Source organism: Cavia porcellus, unplaced genomic scaffold (genome assembly GCF_034190915.1).
Source record: "Cavia porcellus strain 051 isolate PalLab524CR breed Dunkin Hartley unplaced genomic scaffold, mCavPor4.1 scaffold_6, whole genome shotgun sequence".
NCBI classification, from domain to species: domain Eukaryota; kingdom Metazoa; phylum Chordata; class Mammalia; order Rodentia; family Caviidae; genus Cavia; species Cavia porcellus.
In genome coordinates, this window is record NW_026947489.1 from 59,708,701 (window position 1) to 59,729,378 (window position 20,678).

Consider the following 20,678-nt stretch of genomic DNA (forward strand, 5'->3'; position numbering starts at 1 on the left):
TAGGCACTGTGAGCCCTCAGGCATTGCCTGAACATAGAAGGGCTTGCAAGCCCATGATGTGAGCTCTGTTGTGAAGCAGGAGGACTAAAGAAAGTGTCAAAGTAAGTGTCACCCCATGACCAGGGAGTGGTATGGACACTGAGAAGCTGGCCAGGGACCAGTCAAAGCCTGGTGTGGCCAAGGCAAATTGTGATCTGTGCTCAGCGAGTCACAGCTGTGCAAGAAGGCATAGAGGAGATGGTGCTTCTGGGCATCAGCAAGGACTCACTGAAGAGCCAGGTAACCATTTGGTCTGCCCAGGCCCCACAGAATCCTTCAGGTCCCCCTCTGCAGGAGGAGGACCCTGGGTCCCCTGATACATCAGGGCCTTCCTGGCCATGAGCACACAGGCTCAGTTCTTTTCTCTGGCACTCTACAGGCTCCATGATGCCAGAGTCAGAGCTGACTGTCCGTGAGGCAGCACCTGGTGGAAGAAGCGGCTGCTGGGGGCAGAGGGGATCCACTCCTGCCAACTGGTGCTATGGCAGGAAACAGGGCACACCTAGTAGTTTCATTCCTGAGGTCCTTAACAGAGGCAGGTTGGGATGGGGGAGCCAGCTGGGTCTCTGTCATGTTCGCTGTCCTGAAAGACAAATAGGAGATGCAGTAACTGGGTGCCAAGCATACGGAGCTACATGGCCTGGGTCACCTCTGGCTGTAACACTGGACTGATGAGGGAAGGAGGGCAAAGAGGAAGCCACTGGAGTAAACACCTACATTCTTCTTTCCCTTCCTTTAACTTTCTGCCAGTACAGCTAGGGGGCAGGCAAAGCCTTCTCATGCTGCCCATCCAGATGGACAGTCCATCCAGATGGAGTCGATGGAAGAAACCTTGAGGGACACGTGGAGATCATCCAAAATATCCTCTCCTTACACCAGGAACTTATCCAGGAAATGTCCTATCTGTAATGTGTAGACAGTGGACAGATGGATGAGTGGATGAACGGATGTTGTATGGATGGATGAATGACTGGACAAAGGCATAATGGATGGATGAGTGGATGGATGAGTGGATTATGGGGGATGGAGGATGAATGAGTGGAAGGGTAGAGGGTGAAGCAGTGGATGGCTAGCTAGATGATGGATAAGTAGATAGATGATAGGTACACATTGGAAGATAGAAATGTTCTCTCTGTGATCTCACTCCCATCTTTTCCCCCAGCATCCTGACAGCTGGCCCTGCACTGTAGCCCATCACCAAGATGGACAGACATGATCTGTTCTTGTTCTGTCCCTGCCTTGAAAATTTAATTCTGGGAACACGCATGGAAGTGACCCTGTTCCCAGGAGGGGGAACACGGTCACAGATCACGCTGGTGCTCCATATCCCTTTGGTTTGCTCCAAGCTGCCATCCCCCTGTTAAAGCACATGCTTTCAAAATCTTCTGTCTTGCAGAATTGTTCTATCCCAGCTTGATCCATGAAGAAAATATTGCTTTAAAAGAAGGCTGATGTTAATTGTAGGCTCTTCTTTCACTACACAAATTGGTTTGCACCTCCCTGGCCCCTGACTGCCACACAACTGTCAGAACCTCTACCAGAGTTTGGAACAACAAGAAGCGACACTGCACACTTATCCCAGGGAGTTAATATTTCATGGTGAACAAATGGGCTTATAAAAGATTCATTGACAGCTGGCCAGAAAGAACCACCGTATTCGGTGTGCAGGCACCTTTGGCTGGGGCTCCAGAAACATTACAGTGTTTGCTCAGCCAGGCTGTGCTCCCACAAGTGCTCCTCCCGTGTGCTGGAGGCTGAGCCCGCCTCCCTCCATTGGGCAGCCAGCCTACTCCTCTGTCTCCCTGCCAAGCAGAAAGCGCCCTGCAACCATGTCTGCCCACCACGCGCTAAGCCCCTGCTCAACGCTCTTTGAATGAGCAAATGTGCTTGTAAGCAGACGGGGTGCTATGGAACAAAGAGCGCATTCACATCATTGCTTCCTGCTAGTATTGTGGGCCGTGTTCTTTTTTAAATACAATGTCAGTGATTATCAAAATACAGTCAGTTACTTTGTGGGACAAATAGAATGCTTCAGTGCCCCTCCATTTCATCCTCACATCAATCCTGATGATGCTGAATTTCAGTGCCAGGCTCCAGCCCTGCCTTCTTCAGAGATATTCTATTTTGCACCCTACTTACCCTCTCTGTTGCATATTTCTCTTTATTCTGAAAGACCCTGTCTGCCTCCCAGTATGTGTATGCATTCAAAGCTGAACGGTGCTCAGGACTGTCTCCTTCACACAGATTGGTGCCCCTAACCATAAATATGCATGTGTTGGGATCCCTGGGAAACAGAGTTTACCTTGATATTTTTGACCGAATCTCCAAGCTCCCCAAGATCATGTGAGTCTGTAGCAAGGTCTGAGACTTGTGTTTCTAGTGTCTCCCCTAGTAATGCTGGTCTGCGTCCACTTGGAGAGCCACTCACATAGGTCATGAAAGATAGCATGGAGACTGTTCCTGTCATTGCCTTCTCCTCTAGTGACACAGGCATCAGTTGGTCTTGCCACCAGTGTGTTAGATGCTCATTGCTGTACTGGACAGGCCTGACCTCATGAGTGAGGGGGACTGATTCCCATAGCTGGGGCACACAGACCACCGACAACTCGAAAGAGAAGAGCTTTGATGTGGCTCATAGTTTCGAGGGGTTTAGTCCATGGTCATTTGGCTCCAAAGCAGGATCACCATGAGGAAACTGCTCTGTTCATGGTGGTCAGGGAACAGAGCAGGAGAACAGTTCCAGAGAGGAAAGAGAAAGGGACCAGATACAGCACCCAAGCTCACACCTGCATGACCCACCCAGACCCACCCAGAAGCATGCTTTACCAATCTCCCAGGACTTTCTGTCTGTAAAGAGGTGACTTAACAGGCTTGACAGTCACAAATTCTCTTTTCCCACTGTCTACTGCCCCCCTTGTACAGGCACACGATGAGAACAGCTTCAGGTGTGTCATCAACGTGACCTATCCTTGTGAGGAATTGAATAGGATAGGGGAAGAGGCAATGTTATAGGGGTTCAATGACTCAGCTGGCAGGCACCCCACAACCATGCTGTAAGCACAGCTGCACCCATGGTGCCTGCTGCCACCTGCCACCCCTGAACCATGTTCCTCCTCTGCAAACCCCAGATGAGAATGTACTTCCACTGGGCATGACCTGTCCAAACCACTGTGTGGTTTGCTCGCAGTCAGTTTTTTCTCCATATGACGTCCCTACAGATTCTCCCTCTAAGCAGCACATCCCAATTCCCTCATGAGAGGTAGTGGGACTCAGAGTGTAAGAGCTGGGACTGGAGGGCAGTGCATATTCTTCTCTGTGCAAGGGTTTTATTTTAATATTATGTTAACCAGAGATAGGAGTTCTTAGCTCCCTGACCTGTAAAATGAGTATTACCCATCCTGCAGCCTTCCCTGCAGTTCCTTTTCCATCCTTGCCACCCAGAAACTTCTATCTTCCTGTGTTTAGTGAGAAAACACCAAGGTTGGAGGTGGTGTGGAAGTTGGTAGTGTATTTACACTCTGTCTTGGAGCAGAACTAAACCTCCCTTATGTTTACACAGTTTGATTCTAAAAGATCAAAAGCAATAAATAATACCTACCCACTCTATCACAACTAAATAATTCTTTTGCCTGGTAGAGTTAATGAGTGCCCTGTGATCACATTTCCTTTTGTTTTTCCTAGAGGTTCTTTTTTTGCATTTTTTATTAGCACACGTTTGCAGTGCATAGTGATAATACTCACTGTGGGAAATTAGTACAGGGACATAATGCATTTTAATTCTCTTTTCATCCCCTTCTGCTCCTCTGTCTCCTACTCTATCTCTTAATCCCTTTCCCATTTGTAAAAAAAATCTATCTTCCTCTTTCCTCGTACCTGTCCGTTATTTTGTCCTTTGATTAATTTACACTTTCGGTTTCTCATGTAACAGAAACCACGTGATGCTGATGCTTTGTGACAGATTTACTTCACTAAATGTTATGGTCTCAAGGTGCTTCCATTTTCATACAAATGACTCAATGTGTGCTTCTCCGTGGCACAGCAGTGCTCCACTGTATATAAATGCCGTGTTTTCTTTACCCATTCATCTGTAATTGAAAATTATTTTTGATTCTTAATTGAATTATTCAATTATTTCATAGTTTCTCTTTTTAAAAATTCTACCAGATACTGCTATGTTGCCGTTTTCTCCAAGTCTTCTTTAAGACTAGACTGTCTGATCTAGTCTTTACATCCACACCAGGATGGTGGTGGAACTGGAGGGGTCTCCCTGTAGCCCACTCCCAGTTGAAAGCAACTGTTTCCTAGATCTCACATCATCCTCTTTCTTGGAATGCTCCTGCTTTTGTTTGGAGCACATCCTTTGGAAACTTTCCTAAGAAAGAAGTGTGAGGATAAACTTTCTTAGTTCTTGACTGTAGGAATGCTTCCTTTTTCTCAGGCTTGTTTAAAACATAGAAAGTATGTAAAGTTGCAGTTTTTAAAATCATTATCCCTTAAAATTCGGGAGCAGAGCTCCACTGGCTCCAGCATGCGGTGCTGCTGCTGATAACCTGATGTTAAGCTGATTTGAATTCCTTTGTGAATCACCCAGTTTTTCCTTCCAAGAACTCTCTAAATCTTGTATGAGGCACCTCAGCGTGGGCTTCTTTTCATTCATTCCTATTTCATCCACAGACTTTCCGTGACTGCCACTGCTCCAAGTCCACTCCCCTTCTCCTGTGCTCCTTGACTGGACCTCTGGGTCCTCAGTGCCCTCTCTCTAGCGTCAGCTCTGCAGATGTGTGGGTGCCACTTCTGCCACCAGGTTTACTCCTCAGGGCTCCCCACAGGCCCCCAGTCTTAGAGAAATGTGTTGGGCTCTATAGCTTCATTACTGCAGCTATGCCCCTATTTATTCTTTTATTATCATTGCAATAGGTCTCCAGAGGGGAAAAATAAGCAAATAAGATCTACCTGCCAACTTAAATCGGGATCCTGCAGTGCTTCCTTAATAAATTTCTTATTTTAAAAATAACCCAGAAAAAAAAAAATAATTGCCCTCCCTCTACCCATAGATAACACGTGGGCCATGATTAATTTTCCTTTTGATTTTTTCACTAGCTATGTATACTTGTTCTTTATTTACTTTGTTATGTTTTATAATTAAGCCATTTTTCTGGCACCATTTGTTGTGGAAGCCTTTTTTGCTCATGACTTGGGACCACACTCCTATTACACAGGATGCTCTCCTGGGACTATCCTGTTCCCCAGGTGCTACTGTGCTGCAAACTGCCCAGAGCTCCTCCCTCTGCAGGTTACGACTGTCGCTGCATAGAGGAGCCAGGGTGGTTCTGCAGCTGTATTACTTATTAGCAGTGTCTTCTATAAACCCCCTTTGTTGTTCTTCCTTTTGAACCCATCTTAACTACTTGCTGTAGACTTTTCCACATGAATTTTTAAAGTCATTTTATTGAATGTTCCTTCTAAAAGAAACCCATCAGTCCTGGGGTCAGAATTCAATGAATTCCCTTAACAAAAATTCACTATTGAGCACGTGCAAAAAATTACATCCACTGTTGAAAATGTACCAGTGAACAAAGTGGGTGTGGTCACTGCCATCATAGAGCAGAAATGTAACAAATGCACTTCTTCCCAAACTGATTATGTTTTTAGAAAGTATGCCCTGACCCAAAATGTGTAATAGTCATGGTACAAAAGAGAGGAAAAGAAAGTGCTCCAAACTATATAACTGCATGTATATTTAAGTGTATAAGATAGAAAATGATATCACAGAGTTTTATTGGATCAATGAACAGAACTGTTTGCAGTATAATTGATGGAATGTCCACTTTACAAGCTTTAATTTTGTGACTTGAACAATTATTTCTAAGATGACAATATGTAATCCATTAACTAGTGATTTCCTACTGTTCATTTTTTTTTCTGTAAATCTGTATAACTTGTACCCTTTCCCTGCTTTTTTTCTTTTCTCCTTAAATAAAATTTAAAAAAAAAAAAAAAAGAAAGTATGCCCTGATATTCTCCTAGACAAATACATGCTTCTATTTAATAGTATTTTTCTGTTTGGTTATTTGTAAGATACATTATCTTTCATTTTTCCTCTCCAAATTTACTGAGTATATACTTCTACAAAAGCATTCACCCAATATATTTATGTTATCTTAACAACTTACTTGCATTTGTAACCAATTGATAGTAGTTTTTGACTGCCTGTGGGTGACCTGATTTTAGAGATTGTTTTTAATACCCTGACATTTTTAATGTTGAGCCTTTAATATTGAATTGCCTTCCTGTGTCAGTGTAGGGTATATTCAGGAAGAATTATTTTTAAACAAGATATTAATCATTTGAAAACACATTGAGATGTTGAACAACAATAAACATGGGACAGAAAAATTGTAGATCAGCCTAAATCTTGATCCTTTATCAAAATGTTTTTCCTTATTACTGGGTTGATGTGGAATTTCTTTTCTCCATAACCCCAGTTTCTGTCAGGATGTTTTAGTTTACCACTCTCACTGGACTGTATACGATTCTTCCCCTGCTCATGCACTGGGTGCCTCTGTCTGCAGAGTGGGGGGAACCCAGCTGCTCCTGGGCTTCCTTGGCTCCTGGAGAGGCTCCTTCCCCTCCTTCAACTTCCCTAAGCCTCATTTTTTTAATTTTCAGGTTTTGTTTCCTTGATACCTTCCCCCACTGCGCCATCTTTACCACACCTTGTATTTTAGGACCTGTTTTACTTTAGAGTGATTTCCCTTTCCTTTGTCTTGCATTTTTGACCTAGTTCTCACCCACAGAGAGCGCCTCCTGTACCTTAGAGGGGTGTGCATCGCCAGGATCCCTCCCTCAGCCCTCTGGGTGCCTTTGACCTTCTCTCATGCAGCCTCGGAGCTGAGGCTAGTCCATATTGTCTTGCAGCTGAGACTAGCCCATACTGGCCTGGAGCCAACATTGTCCATCTCAGCCTGAAGTGGAGGCCATCCCATGCCAGCCCAATGCCCTGCAGGCTGTGCCTTCAATACTAAGTCATCTGGTCACTAGGCAGCTCCTCATCACCACAATGCCTGCTGTAGGTGATGTAGGAGGTAAAGGTGAGCTTGGGTCAGTTCATAGTTCCAAAGTGCTTTTGGGCCTCCAGGGAGGGCAGCCCATCACAGCAGGGGCATGTAGCGGAGCACACAGCTTACACTGCATCCAGGAAGTAGCAAGGGAAAGAAACCCAGATCTCATAGACAACAGCCTCACTGTCCTCACTGATCAAGGATCTCCCCCTGGGCTCCCACCATCTCCCAACAGCCTCCCCTGTGACCAAGTCTTTAACACCAACCCTGTGGGGGACACTCATTAAAACCACAGTGACAGGTACATGAAAACCACGGTCTTAGTTCGCACCCGTTAGTGAAGGTTTGGCTCCCTGGTTCTGGGTGATGCAAGCCCAGCACTCAGAGATAAGGAGATAAAGGGAGAGGAGCCTGCGCCCTGTCCACTTTCAGTGTTCCTGCCACTCTGTTTTACACCTGGGCAATGTTTGGCGGCTGCCTGGACCCATCTGTGCTGTGGGTCAGGATCTCCAATGCTGTTAGTGTCATGTGTCACTATGACACTTTCTTATATCTTAGTAGCTGTGATAACACAGAGTAAGCCGAGGCTGCCTCAAACCTTTCCCAATTGCATGCTGTAAACCTCTGGTGCTCACGGGGTCTGTACTTGAAGTGACTACATCTGTGCTGTTTAGGACAGTCCTGGGAGAAGCCAGAAGGGTATTGATGTAAACATGGCCTGGCTGTCAGAGGGGCCACGGCTATCTCCTCTGATGTAGGATTTAGGCAGAGAGTGTCAAAGGAGGGTTGGTGCAGACTGCAGTAGGAACAGGGCCTTCTGCACTCTGCTCGGGAGCTTTTGCAGGCAGAGACCTTACACGTAGGAGCTGCCTCTCAGCTCCCAGTGACTGCGAAACCCTAAACAGCCACAGAAGAGCCCTGCACACAGTGCCACCTCTGTGATGCACAGTGCTCCAAAAGGCCTTGTGGATGACAATGCTTTGTCTTTGTAAGGTGACTTGATTTTCTTTAAAAAGAACCAGTTTTTATCTGACACCAAGTGTAGTCATGGAAGCACTCAGTGAAGTTAGGAAGCTCTGACTAGAGATGAGCGTACTCAATCACCTCAGTGGTGAGGTCACTGCAAGGTGGGAAGGGAGAGGGGCCCCAGGGGTTTGGAGATGGGCCCCAGGGTCAGAAGCCACAGGTGAGGGGATGCTCACACTCACTGATGGAGGTGGGGTGCCCCTGACACCCCTTCACTGACAACGAGGAAGTCATCAGTCTTTAGGGAGTCTCCTGATCATTTCTACTCTTTAAAGATTTTAAGACTGTTTATCACATTTCATCACATAACGGTTTCTAAAGTGACACCCATGTTTTAAGTTCGTATTGTGCGAGTGGAGAAGCTGAACACCTGAGTTCTGTGTAAAGTGAGCAGTGTGGAGGGGAGTCTCAGCCCTAGCAACCCTATTATCATGTGTGGGGACACCTCTGGGCCGAAGTCCTTGGGGATGTGGCAGAGTTGGGTCACCTGTTCTCACAATTGCTGTTACTTTTGCCCCTCATATCACATGACTCCTGTAACACACAGGTAATGACGTGGCACTTCCTAGATTTAAATGGACAACTTTTAGTGATTAGAGAAAGACACCACATGGTCACCATGGGAGCTACAGCCTTCTCCGGAGTAATGTCCTTGCCTCTCTAGGCTAATGTCCTGGTCTTTCCAGGAGAATGTCCTTGCCTCACTCCATCTCTGGGCTGGCGGTGGCTTTCCCTCCATGCTTGTGACCAGGCACTTCCAGCGTGAGTGACGAAGTGGCTGCATGGGCCACACGATTGCTCTCAGTGCCTCCCTGAGCAACTAGCAGCACCCAGCGCAGTGCTGTGCCTTGGTGCTCTGCTCCAGAGCCATCCCAAAGGAACTTATTGGCAAAAGAGAATCTCTGTGGCCGTTTCTAGTCTTTCACCTATCAAATGAGGAGCAGAAAAGTTGAGAATAACATGATCATTTTTGGCCTGTATGAAGCTCATTCATGCTGAAGCGCAGCATGGAAACCAAGCATCGGATGAGTGCTTCCAATAAACGGAAACAGAATTCAGGCTGTCACTGAGTCGTGTGAAGGACATGGATAAGGACTTTACTCTAGAGGCCCTCCCTCCTTCCCAGAGCACATGCAGAGGGAGGGTGTACATGCGAGTAAGTGCAGGTCATTAGGTGATCCTGCTAGGTGTGGACCACTTCCCTGGTCCCTGAAGAGAGCATCCAGCCCGTGAGCTTGCTCTGGTTGGTCACCGTCAGCCCTCAGTCATCCCCTGAGCACTTCAGACTGCCAGCCTCCATCTAAGGCGGAATCAGAGGCTAACCAGGACATCAGCAAAGGTGAAAGGGTTCCATGGGAAGTAAGATCTGGGTGTTGATCTTGAAATACCTTTAAGGACTCAGCGCCTAAAAACGGTAACACCTGCAGATATTCAGAGATGACCAATTCCATCGTGATAACGCATCCCAGCTCCTGGGGCAGTGCAGCTTGCAGCAGAGCGAGACCTTTGAGAGAATGGCAGAGGACACACTGCCTCTTAGAGCCACGCCCTGGGTTCAGGGCGTGCAGGCTGGGGACAGATGCGTCCAAGACGTGGCTATGCTCCAAAAAGCGCCTAACTGGGAAGGCTGAAGATCGCGATAGTTGGACAACTCTTCAATGCCCTCCTTTCTGTGTGTGCTCTTCTGGTGTTCTTTACCTCTCTCATCCTCAGCAAGTGTCCCAGGCTGCAGTGAAACATGTTAAAGGATCCCGTTCCCCAAGCCCCCAAGCCATGTGACCCCCTGAGTCAGGGGCTTCAGCTCAGAGATGGTATGTTCACTACATGCACCCCAATTTAGATAAACTTGCCAAAAACACTAATTAACAAGTAGACTGAGGAATGGGAGACACCCAGCAACTTAGCTTCCTGGTCAACTGAGACTTAGTCTCAAGCACCTGGGTATTCAGTTGCCTCGGGTGAAAATAAGATTCAGTGCAGTGAAGCTCCTTCCCAGCTTGCTAGGAATCGTCTGGTGAATGTACCACATTGTTGGTGATAATGATCCTGCAAGACCACCAGGTAATCATTCTGGATGGCAGCTCTTACCATAGATTGAGACAGGGTAGATCAGTGGTAGCAAACCTAGGGCATGTGTGTTGTTTTTCTTTTAAGACAAAACATGTTAATGTATGCATTGTTCTTTCTAAACTAAAACCTCAGCAGTACTCAGGTTTCATTGCAGTGTTAGTGTTTTGAGATAAATATGTGGGGTTTTGAGTTGTGGTCTGGGCAATTGCCTCTGAAAGCATTGCCATTGCTGGCCTAGGTTAGCTGGGAAGTCACTTGACAATATTCATTTTGGGCACTCCTGTTCTTCATATTTTCTTCTTGGTCTTAAATATGAAATTGGAGCTTTTAAAGCCAGCATTTGGAGGGCTCTGGAGGTTGGGATTAATCACTAGAAGGCAGAAGTCTCATAAGCTCATAGAGGATGGCACAGAGCCCAAAGGTATTTTCAGGTTTGAGCAGAATTCAGCATGTGGCACTGAGGTCATCAGGCCAAGATCACTGGAAGCCCAGAGTATGAACCAGTTTCCCTAATTAGCTGTGATATCCCCGGGAATTTGTCTTTAAGGATGAGAGAAAAAAGCAGAGAGCCTCGAAGAGCCCAGGTTTGCAGAGTGGAGTGCTGAGAAGCCCAGGTTCCCTCTCACCCCCATCTGCCCTGCCTAGGGTTATAGAGCTCTATGTGTGGTGTGCGGTGGGGGTGTGTTGTGGTGTGGGCCACAGGCCGGGCATGTGACCTCCAGCTCAGGAGCAGCCACCCAGCCCAGCGGGAGTGAGGTACATTGGAGAACCTCACCCTAGTGCACGCTAGTGTCTCAGACACATCCTCCATAAACCCCACTCAGATTCTGCGCACCCTTCCTGCAGGCTGCCTTGGACCCAAGCCTGGGGCACAACCTGTCCCGCTCCCAGGCACCCTGCTCACCTCTGCCTTGGTGTGTTTGCAGGGAGTACTACATCACCATGGTGAAGTGGGCCACCAGCACCAAGGTCGCCGTGACCTGGCTGAACCGGGCACAGAACGTGTCCATCCTGACCCTCTGTGATGCTACCACGGGGGTCTGCACAAAGGTACGGGGGAGGGGACTGAGGGCAAGGAGCAGGGGAGGTGGCGTCAGAGCCCCTTTGAGCATGAGCTGCCTCTGAGAGCTGCTCTGGCATCCAGGCCTCTGGTTTTGGTGCCATCTGCTGGGTGAATCTGGTACCACTGTGAGGAGCCACTGGCCAAGAAGAGGCGTGGTTAACCCCTGCGCTCCCACCAGAGTGCTCTCACGTACCAGAGGTATCTCCACGGCCCCACAGCTGCAGGGCCCCTGAATCATCTTGTTCTCTAAATGGTGCTCAAGGAGGGGTGCAAACTGGCTCAGGCCAGAGCCCAGGCTTCCAGAACCACTTCTGCTCTCACCCCACCCCACCGCACCCCAGTGCCAGGCACTCCCTCCTGACTGATGGGCAGGTCCTGGAAGCCAGGAAGGAGTACACAGTGATGTGTATTTAGAGGAAGCAAATGTGAGAAAAGAGAGTGAAAGAAGAAAAGGAGTAAAGAGGCATGAAAGTAAGAAAGACTGAAAGGCTGGGTGTGGTGATGCATGCTTGTAATCCCAGTCCTCTGGGAGGCTGAGGCAGGAGGACTGCAATATGGAGCCCAGCCTGGGCACTAGCCTGCCTGGTCCTGCATAGGCAGAGACTGCTGGGTCCCAGCCCTGAGAAGCAGATGACCTGGCATGGAGTGTGAAAGATGGACCCTCAGTCTCAGGCCAGGCTTGGTAAGCAGGTTCCCTACAGGGCTCTATAAAGCAGCCCTCCCTGAGCTGCCTCAGGATGGCAGAAAGTCACAGGCTTGTTCCTGGGAATAATGTCACCATGATGCCCAGGGATTTTCTTCCCTTTTAAGCCACTGGGAGCACACTCAGGTTACTCTGCCAAGCCATAGTGTCTATGGACAGACAGGCCAGGTCTAGCATGGCAAGTGCCGCCTGGGCACCTGTTCCCCATGCCCAGCCTGTGTATAGATCCTGGGGCACAGGCCGGCCCAGGCCCCGTCAGGCCACCACCTGGAGAAGGTTTGGGACCTTGGGGCACACTGTGGTGCCCAGCAGCTGTGTCCTGTGCTGGAATCTGTTTTAGTTCTGTTCAGGCATCTGCTCAGGCTCTTCTGGGAGGTCCACTACCACACGACTTCTAGCACCTCAGACAGTTTCAGTTCCCAGCACCCTGAGACTCCCATAGTGCAGTCTGCCTCTGAGGGAGCTGGTCCATCTGTGGGGACACCCACATGGGCACACACTGACCAGTGGTGACCCCAAGTGGTAGAAATGCTACCGTCTTCCAAAGGCTTCTTCTCCACAGTGGACTGCCCTTGTTGTTGGGGACGGTGGCATTCTTCTTGTAGAGGACACTAGCGTTGGGCTCTGAGCCACAATAGAAACAGAGCAGAACAGGATTACTCGCTCCCGCACCCATCACCCCATGCCTGTGCGTCCACCGTGCCGTTAAAGCCAAACTGCCTTGTGTGCCACTGGTCACATGCAGAACCCCACACTGACGCTCTTATGTCATTTTGCAGAAACACGAGGATGAAAGTGAAGCCTGGCTCCACAGACAGGTAACTGTCCCCTTGTGGTCCTCGCCAACACCTCCACCTGATCTCTGCCTTCCCTCCTCTGAGCCCTTCTGGGACTCTGACACCTCTCCAAGCTCTGAGGAGCAGTAACCCAGCAACGGGTAAGGGTGTGGACTCCTGTCTCGTCCCCACCTCCCTGGAAGCCTCGGGCTCCTGCAGAAACTGTGTCCCCAGAAGGCGTGGGAAGATCACAGCTCTGTGCCAAACGGAAGTGGCTCAGAGACCTCCTTCCCAGCTGGGCAACCCCCTGGGGTGACTTCAAATGATGGGTCACAGAACTTGCCCAGATCTAGTCTGTGATGGTAAAACATCTGGAGTAGATGCCTCTGTGACCTGACAGACTCCTCAGAACTGCCCCCAGGGTTTCCATCCCTGCTCAGATACAGAGAGATGCACGGCGCAGGGGACATAGCTAAGTGGCATGGCACTTGCCTGGCTCTGAGTTCGATTCCAGGAAAATGAACAGGCACATTGGAACAGGACGCAGGCACTGAAGACTGAAAGGAATGGTGGCAGGGTCCACTGGTGACTGCTTGCGTGGCCTGCTGAGGTTCTGGGTTCTATTCTAGCACCACCGAAACAAACTCACAAAGTGATGGTGAACACCCTATGCAACCCAGCCTGTGACAACTTTAGGTTAAACTTACCATAGAGAGAAAGGCTTCAGGCTGAGATTTCCTGTCTTCAGTCCTTCTGGTCTCCTCCCACACTCCTGTGTTAGAACAGGGGTAACGCTCGGGAGGCTTGTTTTCTTCCTGTCTCACCTAAAGGAAGGGACATTGCCTTAAAATTCTGTGGGAAAACTCAACCAGACTTGAGTCTTAATGAATTACAGTGGAGAGGTTCAGACATGTTTTTATTGATATGGTAAACCCTATGTATGAGAAATAACTGAAATTGGACAATGTACCTATCAACAATGGTCCTTCAAGTACATCCTCGTGGGGCTGAGGATGTAGCTCAGTGGCATAAGGGCTCACCTGGCAAGCATGAGGTTATGAGTTCGATCTCCAGTACCAAAAAAAAAAAAAAAAAAAAAAAAAAAAAAAAAAAAAAAAATTATAACAATGTACTTTAAAAAAAGAAAAAAGACTATCCTTGTACCCTGACTCTCCGTGCTGCCTTTTTGTGTGGGATTAGTGACCTGGCAGAGCACCGGGCCATGCCTCTCAAGGTGGAAGCCTAGCGTTCATACACCGTCACTTTAGAGTTTCCTCTTTCAGCCCTGCCGGTCTGTTCCAGCAGAAAAACAGCTTCAGTTAGGCAGAAGTACAGCTGTGGCCATATCGAATAACAATGTGTTCTGCTCTTTAAAGCAACCAGAATAGATTTCCTGTGGTTCTCAACACAGAAAAATGATAAGGATATGAGAAAATGCATACGTCAATTAGCTCGACATGGTCATGCCATAATATATGTATTTTTAAATAATATTATGCCATATACATATAATTTGTTAATCTAAATTTTTCTTACTGTAAAAGGTGAATAGGCCCCTTCGGTGTTGTATGTGGCAGGCGCCAGTATCACTGCATTCAGGCTCACATAGCGCTCCCTCATAGGGACCCCCACTATTTGCCTATTTTTTGACAGCTCTAGGGAGCTTCCACCTTCCAGCACTGTGAATCGTGCTGCAAGAACACGAGCCATGTGACATGAGCCACATGCAAAGGCCACCCACAGTGAGTGTAGACATCCATGAAATGCCCAGGATAGAGAAGTTCATGAATATAGAAAGCCAACCAGAGGTTTTCAGGTGCAAAGGCAGTGGGAGCAGAGCTTAGTGGGTGCAGAGTTTTGTGTGGGGTGATGAAAGGATTTCACAACAGAGCATGGCACTGTGAATTTACTAAGTGCACAGAACTGTTCATTTTCACTTTCTACTATGATCATTTTTACTTCGATAATTTATAAGGACTAAATCAGGCCGAGTGCCTGCTCTGAGCCAGTGCAGTTGGGACTAAAAACAGAGATGTGGGGGGCTGGGGATTTAGCTCAGAGGCATAAGCGCCTGCCTTGCAAGCAGGCAGTCGTGAGTTCGATCCCCGGTACCGATAAAAAGGAAAAAGACAAAAAAAAAAAAAAAAAAAAAAAAAAAACAGAGATGTGTGTAAAACTTCCAAGTGTGCAAACAAGGAATGTGTGCACCCTCAAATGTGTTCAAAAACTGAGCCTCAGTGCCGGTGCCTGACAAACAGGAAAGCAGAGTGACCTGTTGGGGGAAGCATGGGACACCTGCCTGGATAGTGGCAGTTCTGCACAGCAGCGATGGCTGTGCCAGGAAAGGCCAGCAGTGTCTGTCGGGGACAGACAGGAAAGGAAGGAGAGATGCTCAATCCTGCTTCTGTGCCACCCCAGAACACTCCACAGGGACCTGGCTGGTGAGCTGTTAGCCCTAGGGGGCAGCAGCTTGCAAGCTCTGGACCAGGGACAAGCTGTGTACTCTCCCTCCCCTGCCCGAGTGGCCTCAGAGCCAGGGTCAAGAGTGTACCTTTCTGCATCCCTGTGAGTCCCACTGCCCATGACAGAACACCAGCCCCGCAAAGGGGACAGCCTGCCTGGGATTCAAGATGCCAGGTCATTTCTAGCAAGCCTTAAAGAGTACCAAATTCAAAGCAAGCCTTAAAGAGTACCATGAATTAAAATCACCACTCTTACGGGTTTGAAATGTAAACTGTGAAGTGTTTACTGAAAAAACAGCTCACTGCTTAAGGGACAACTACTAAAAACTACACAATGAAGTCTGGAGCATAAGGGATTGTGTTGTGTGCTGGGAGGAGCTGCCTCTGGATGCAAGAACCCTCCTTCAGCGTGAGTTAGATGTGGTCCGCCCTGGGCACAGCAAGGGTCCCCACGTGCCTAACCACCTTGCAGACCACAGGCCTAGGGCCGCAGGGAAGTCAGGGTCCTGCTCATCCCGGAAGGGCCAGTTTCAAGCAGCTTCTCATTAAAACCTGTTTTCCTGGAGGACTCTGTGGACTCAGCTTTCCAAAGATCTCCCACATTATCCTCACCTCCTTTGGGACACCATAACATCCTGCAGTTTAGGAGCTCATGTCTGGCTGGGCCTGCCATGCCAGGCCACAAAGCTGCTGCCTACCTATTCGGGTTGGAGTATTTCTCCTCAGGGGCTTGTGGGGACTTCTGAATGGGGACCTTGCCATGGCACCTCCACCCACCCATCTCTAGCGGGTCACAGGAGCCTGCCTTGAATATCCCTGCCTAGGTGCATCTGGTAAACCTGCAGAGCCCAGGGAGACCCTGTGTGCTCACATCAGCCAGTCCCAGATCACCTATAGATGGCGGGAAGGGCTGTGCTAAGCTGTCCTCATGCTATGCTGACATCCTTGAGCCCCATCTCCTCTCTCTCCTTCCATCCCCTTCCCCAACCCCCATGTGGATCCCCAAGAGCTCCCTAGGAGCTGAAAAGGAGTGATGTGTGTGGATGCCTGCCGGGTCCCTCTCCAGTTCGTTCCTCACACACAGACCCATCGCTGCTGTGCTGGGCGGAAAGTGAGTCACCGAGACCCAAAATCACTGCTCACACCACGGGCGTGGAACCCGCAGCAGCTGGCTTGCTTGTGCTATGTCCTATGGTTTGACTTCTAACTGTTCTTCTTTCACCAAATTTTTTATTTCAAAATTCATCACAATTTGGCCTGCGAGGTTGGAGAAGACAAACACACGTAAACTGTGAGAAGAACTGGCAGGAACTCTCCCAGTAGCTCAGGCAGCAGCTCTGATGGATGTAAAGGACTCGATCCTCACACACCTGCTTTGAATGGAGTTGCAGGAACCATGTGAGACTAGAAATGCTGCCTCGATTCCAAAGACAAGCAGAATCAGCACTCAATCCAAGGCCCCTTTACTTTATCACTAAAACTAGGTCTAAGCATGAGAAACTGAGTCTCAGGGAGGTGAACACAGACGCCTTCCTGGTGTGCATGGTAAAGATAACATCAGAACCTGGAGGCCTCCTCATGATAAACACAATGCCTCTGGCCAGAATTAATTATATTACACTTCATCCCTGCCCAGAGTGCAAACATTCCCCCCAGAAAACTGGGGTAACATCCTTTGTCTGTCCTGCTGTCAGCAAACAGAAGAGCGTGCAAAGGGACAAATTAACGGCTGGTCTTTCCACTCTCTCCTTTTAAATACCACGCTCCCAGCTCTAAATAGAAAAATCACCCTTTTGACTTGACCGATTCTGTTCTGTTATGTCACATTTGGTTTTACTCTCTTCCAAAAAAGCAATAAGAACAGTGGGAGCAATGAAACCCAAAATGTGTAATAGTCACTGTACAAAAGAGAGGAAAAGAAAGTGCTCTAAACTATATAACTGCATGTATATTTAAATGTATAAGACAGAAAATGATATCACAGAGTTCTAATGGATCATTGAACAGAACTGTTTGCAGTATCATTGCTGGAATGTCCACTCTACAAACTTTAATTCTGTGACTTGAACAATTATTTCTAAGATGGCAATATGTAATCTATTAACTAGTGATCTCCTACTGCGCATTTTTTTCTTCTGTAAATCTGTATAACTTGTACCCTTCACTGTTTTTTTTTCTTTTCTTTTCTCCTTAAATAAAAATTTAAAAAAAAAAAAAAAAAAAAAAAAAAAAAAAAAAAAAAAATCAATATTTGCAGATTAAAGGTTTCATTTTATTGCAAATATTCATGAAGATTAAATGTCATTTTAATCACACGTTAGTTTATTTCTCTGGGCATATCGTATTTGCATGTACTCATTCACTGCACGGAAATGAGTTTTCCTTGTGCCAGCTGAGGTTTATTTACCGTTTGTTCTCATCCCCACCTTAGCATGGAGCCTCTTGAATCAGAAAATGTATGTCATAGCCAACTAATTGGTGTTCACGGATGGAAACTTCCGAACTTGAAGTGCAGAACCACCGCTGCTGCACAAACCATTTCTGACCGCTGGAGTGGCAGCCGCCCTGCTCAGGGCTGCTGGAGCTTGGCGCCTGGCTGGTCTGGGTTTGGGGGGCCAGGCAGAGGTGGTAGCCAGGCTGCCCTCCTGTGCCCTTACACCCCGCCTGAGGCCTGGTCCCCAGGAATCCCGGGAATGCGATTCTGTCTCCAGACAACAGCAAAGGTGGACCCGCACCGCAGGCCCGTCAGTGCCAGCTTAGGTCACCCTCCCTCCCCGTGTGGGTGGCCACGGGCAGGCTCCTGCTCCTTCCTCTGATCTACACGTTAGGGTTCAGGGATATCAACCTTTTCACTTTTCACCTTGTCTCCTTGATGAGCTACTCAATAGAAAATGGGTTATGTTAAAGGGAAAAATAAAGACAGGACTGGAAGAGAATTCATGCTGTAGACAAAATCAGGTTTGGGATGTTGCAGGGTTGCTTCTCCTGGAGCTTTGGGGTGCTCCTCCTGGATCTTTGGGGTGCCCCTCCTGGTTGGTCACAAGACCGCTGCAGAACTTTGGGGCGTGCCCGGGGTGAGTGAGCAGCAGTGCCTTGGGGAGGCGCATGCCTATTCTCAAGGAGAGCTTGGGGCGCACACACATCCCTCCTCCCGCTGTGCTTTGGAGACTAAGGGATGCTCTTTTGTCTACCTCTGTCTGCACTGTGGCCTCTTAATTCCCCATTGTTCCTCTCTCTTGTTTTATGAAACCTGCAGTTCGATTCATGCTTCCTAAGGAAGGAGAAGACCCTCACAGCATCCTTCTCCCCACAGCTTCTCTCTCTAGAAACCACAGAGAACATGAACCCGTGGTACACTGTGTCCCGCTCGCCTTCTGCAGAATAATCAGGCATGCTGTGTTAACTGGACGCCTTGTCTTTGTTCACAGAATGAAGAGCCTGTATTCTCCAAGGATGGCCGGAAGTTTTTCTTCGTCAGAGCAATCCCACAGGGCGGACGAGGAAAGTTCTATCATATCACAGTGTCATCATCCCAGGTGAATCCCGCAGTTTGTGTGTGTCGGAGCAGCTCTCACAACTGAGCATGCGTGTCCTTTTCAGGAGCCTAAATAGCCCCAGAGGTGTCACTCACATTGGCTACCAAGGCTGTGCTAGAGCTGTGGAGCCATCAGATCCAAGGACAGAGATTCCTAGCAGAGCAGGTTCTGCTCAGAGAACTTTGGTTTGGAAAGGGCACATCTGGCAATGGCAGGGGGCACTGGACATGGCTGGGTACAACCAGGACTTTGAGGGGTCAACTGTGCCTTACACCCTCCCACCCCAGGAGCCAGAGGCAGCTCCAGCTTTATGATGTAGTGGCTTCCTCTCACCAAGCGCCTGACTGTGGGGTCTGGTGAGTGAGCATCTCTGAGCCAAGATGTCAGCGATCATCATTCGTGGACTCAGACCTCAAAGTAGGCTTCTCAGTAGACACCTTCCCTTCCCAGAGAGGACCTGGGAGGTGCTGCTGCTGCTGCTCTTAGGCAGAGTGAATGTGGACCTGCGGCTCCTCAAGGTCGCACACTCTATTCTTTCTGGGGTTCATTTGGAAATCACTTCAAATTGTTTGAGGTCAGAACAAGTGAACAGAGAAAAGGTCGATCAAAGTATCCCATGGCTTTGAAGTAGGGGGCTTGTGTTTATGATGTGGCCCAAAACCAATTCCAAAAAAGAAGGAAAATCCAAGAACACTCACCTAAGAGCAGCAGGGAAGGAGTAGGAGAGACCCCAAAGCTTCTCAGAGAGAAAGGGTCTCATCTTCCAGCTGCTGACTTCCAGCCTTTAAACTGCCCCCATCCATTTACTGTTCCCGTCTTCATCCTCCAGAGCCAAATTCCTTTTCTTCCTCATTTGGGGTCATTTGAAATGTGTTTTTAAAAATTAGATGTTTTTATTCAGTCTCTGAATTAATTCAGATGGTCAGCATTGCTGAGACCTCCATCCATACGCGGCCGTAAACAGATCCCACCCTGCCCACGGCACCCACTCCGGCCCTGGGCCCAGGATCCCCTAGAGGATGCAGTGACTGCCTCCACCAGGTCCACCTCCACCCCCAGATCCTTGCCCACCCTACTCCAGGCCTTGGCCCACCAGCCCTTCTTCACCTACCTTAATCTCCAGCTGCTGGGCACCTGCCTCCCACCCCCTTCCCCGAATACCTGGTGTCCAGAACCTGGTGATGATTAATACTGATGGTGGGGCCTGGCTCTTGGGAGCACCCGGGGAGTGTGTGTGTGAAATACACACCAGTCACCCCACCTGGGCCGCAGAGTGCAGAGCAGACTGCCTATCTTCCCTCCTCTATACCTGTGTGGGCTTTTCGCCCAATCTCACGAACCCTTACCCTCCTCTCTCCTTCCTCCCTGCAGGCCTGTAGAGTCACAGAGAGGCAAGCACCTGCCACCTAGCAGCACACAAACCCCTGACTCTGTGGAGCAGCTGGAAGGTCTGGGGTGGGCTCCAGGCACCAGCACTAGAGTTGTGGGCCCCAGCACGGCTGTCACCCAATGCAGAGAGGCTGAATGGGCAGAGGGGTGACATGAAGGCAACTTGAGGTGGCAGCCAAGTCCTTTTGGGCTCCTGACCCCATCTCTCTGTTTCAGCCCAACAGCAGCAATGACAACATCCAGTCCATCACCTCTGGGGACTGGGATGTGACCAAGATCCTGTCCTATGATGAGAAGCGCAGTAAGATGTGAGTGACATTGGGCTGTGTCCCAGGACGCCATCTTCCTGACCAGCAGGCCCATCTGCACTTCCCGGTCTTCTTATACTTCCATGCTGGGCAGCAATCACGGGCTACCAGCTGCCCAGGCACACCTCCGTCTCAACAGCCGGCCTCTCTGCAAGGCACAGAGTGAAGCCCGTGCCCATCCCATGAGGCCCCACTTGCCTCACGGTGGCAGCACTGTCCAGATCTCCTTGGGTCTCTGCTGTCCT

General features: G+C 48.7%; 1 protein-coding gene across 5 annotated transcripts in view; it reads left to right on the forward strand.

The window, feature by feature from the left end:
* Nucleotides 1-20,678, forward strand: part of Dpp6 (dipeptidyl peptidase like 6) — an 827,976-nt gene that overhangs the window by 750,902 nt on the left and 56,396 nt on the right. For all 5 annotated transcript variants that reach the window (XM_063250818.1, XM_063250821.1, XM_023564980.2 and 2 more), the window contains exons 11-14: nucleotides 11,123-11,246; nucleotides 12,742-12,780; nucleotides 18,629-18,736; nucleotides 20,342-20,433. In XM_063250818.1, the coding sequence (XP_063106888.1) occupies nucleotides 11,123-11,246; nucleotides 12,742-12,780; nucleotides 18,629-18,736; nucleotides 20,342-20,433 (363 nt within the window). The remainder of the gene's footprint in view (nucleotides 1-11,122; nucleotides 11,247-12,741; nucleotides 12,781-18,628; nucleotides 18,737-20,341; nucleotides 20,434-20,678) is intronic.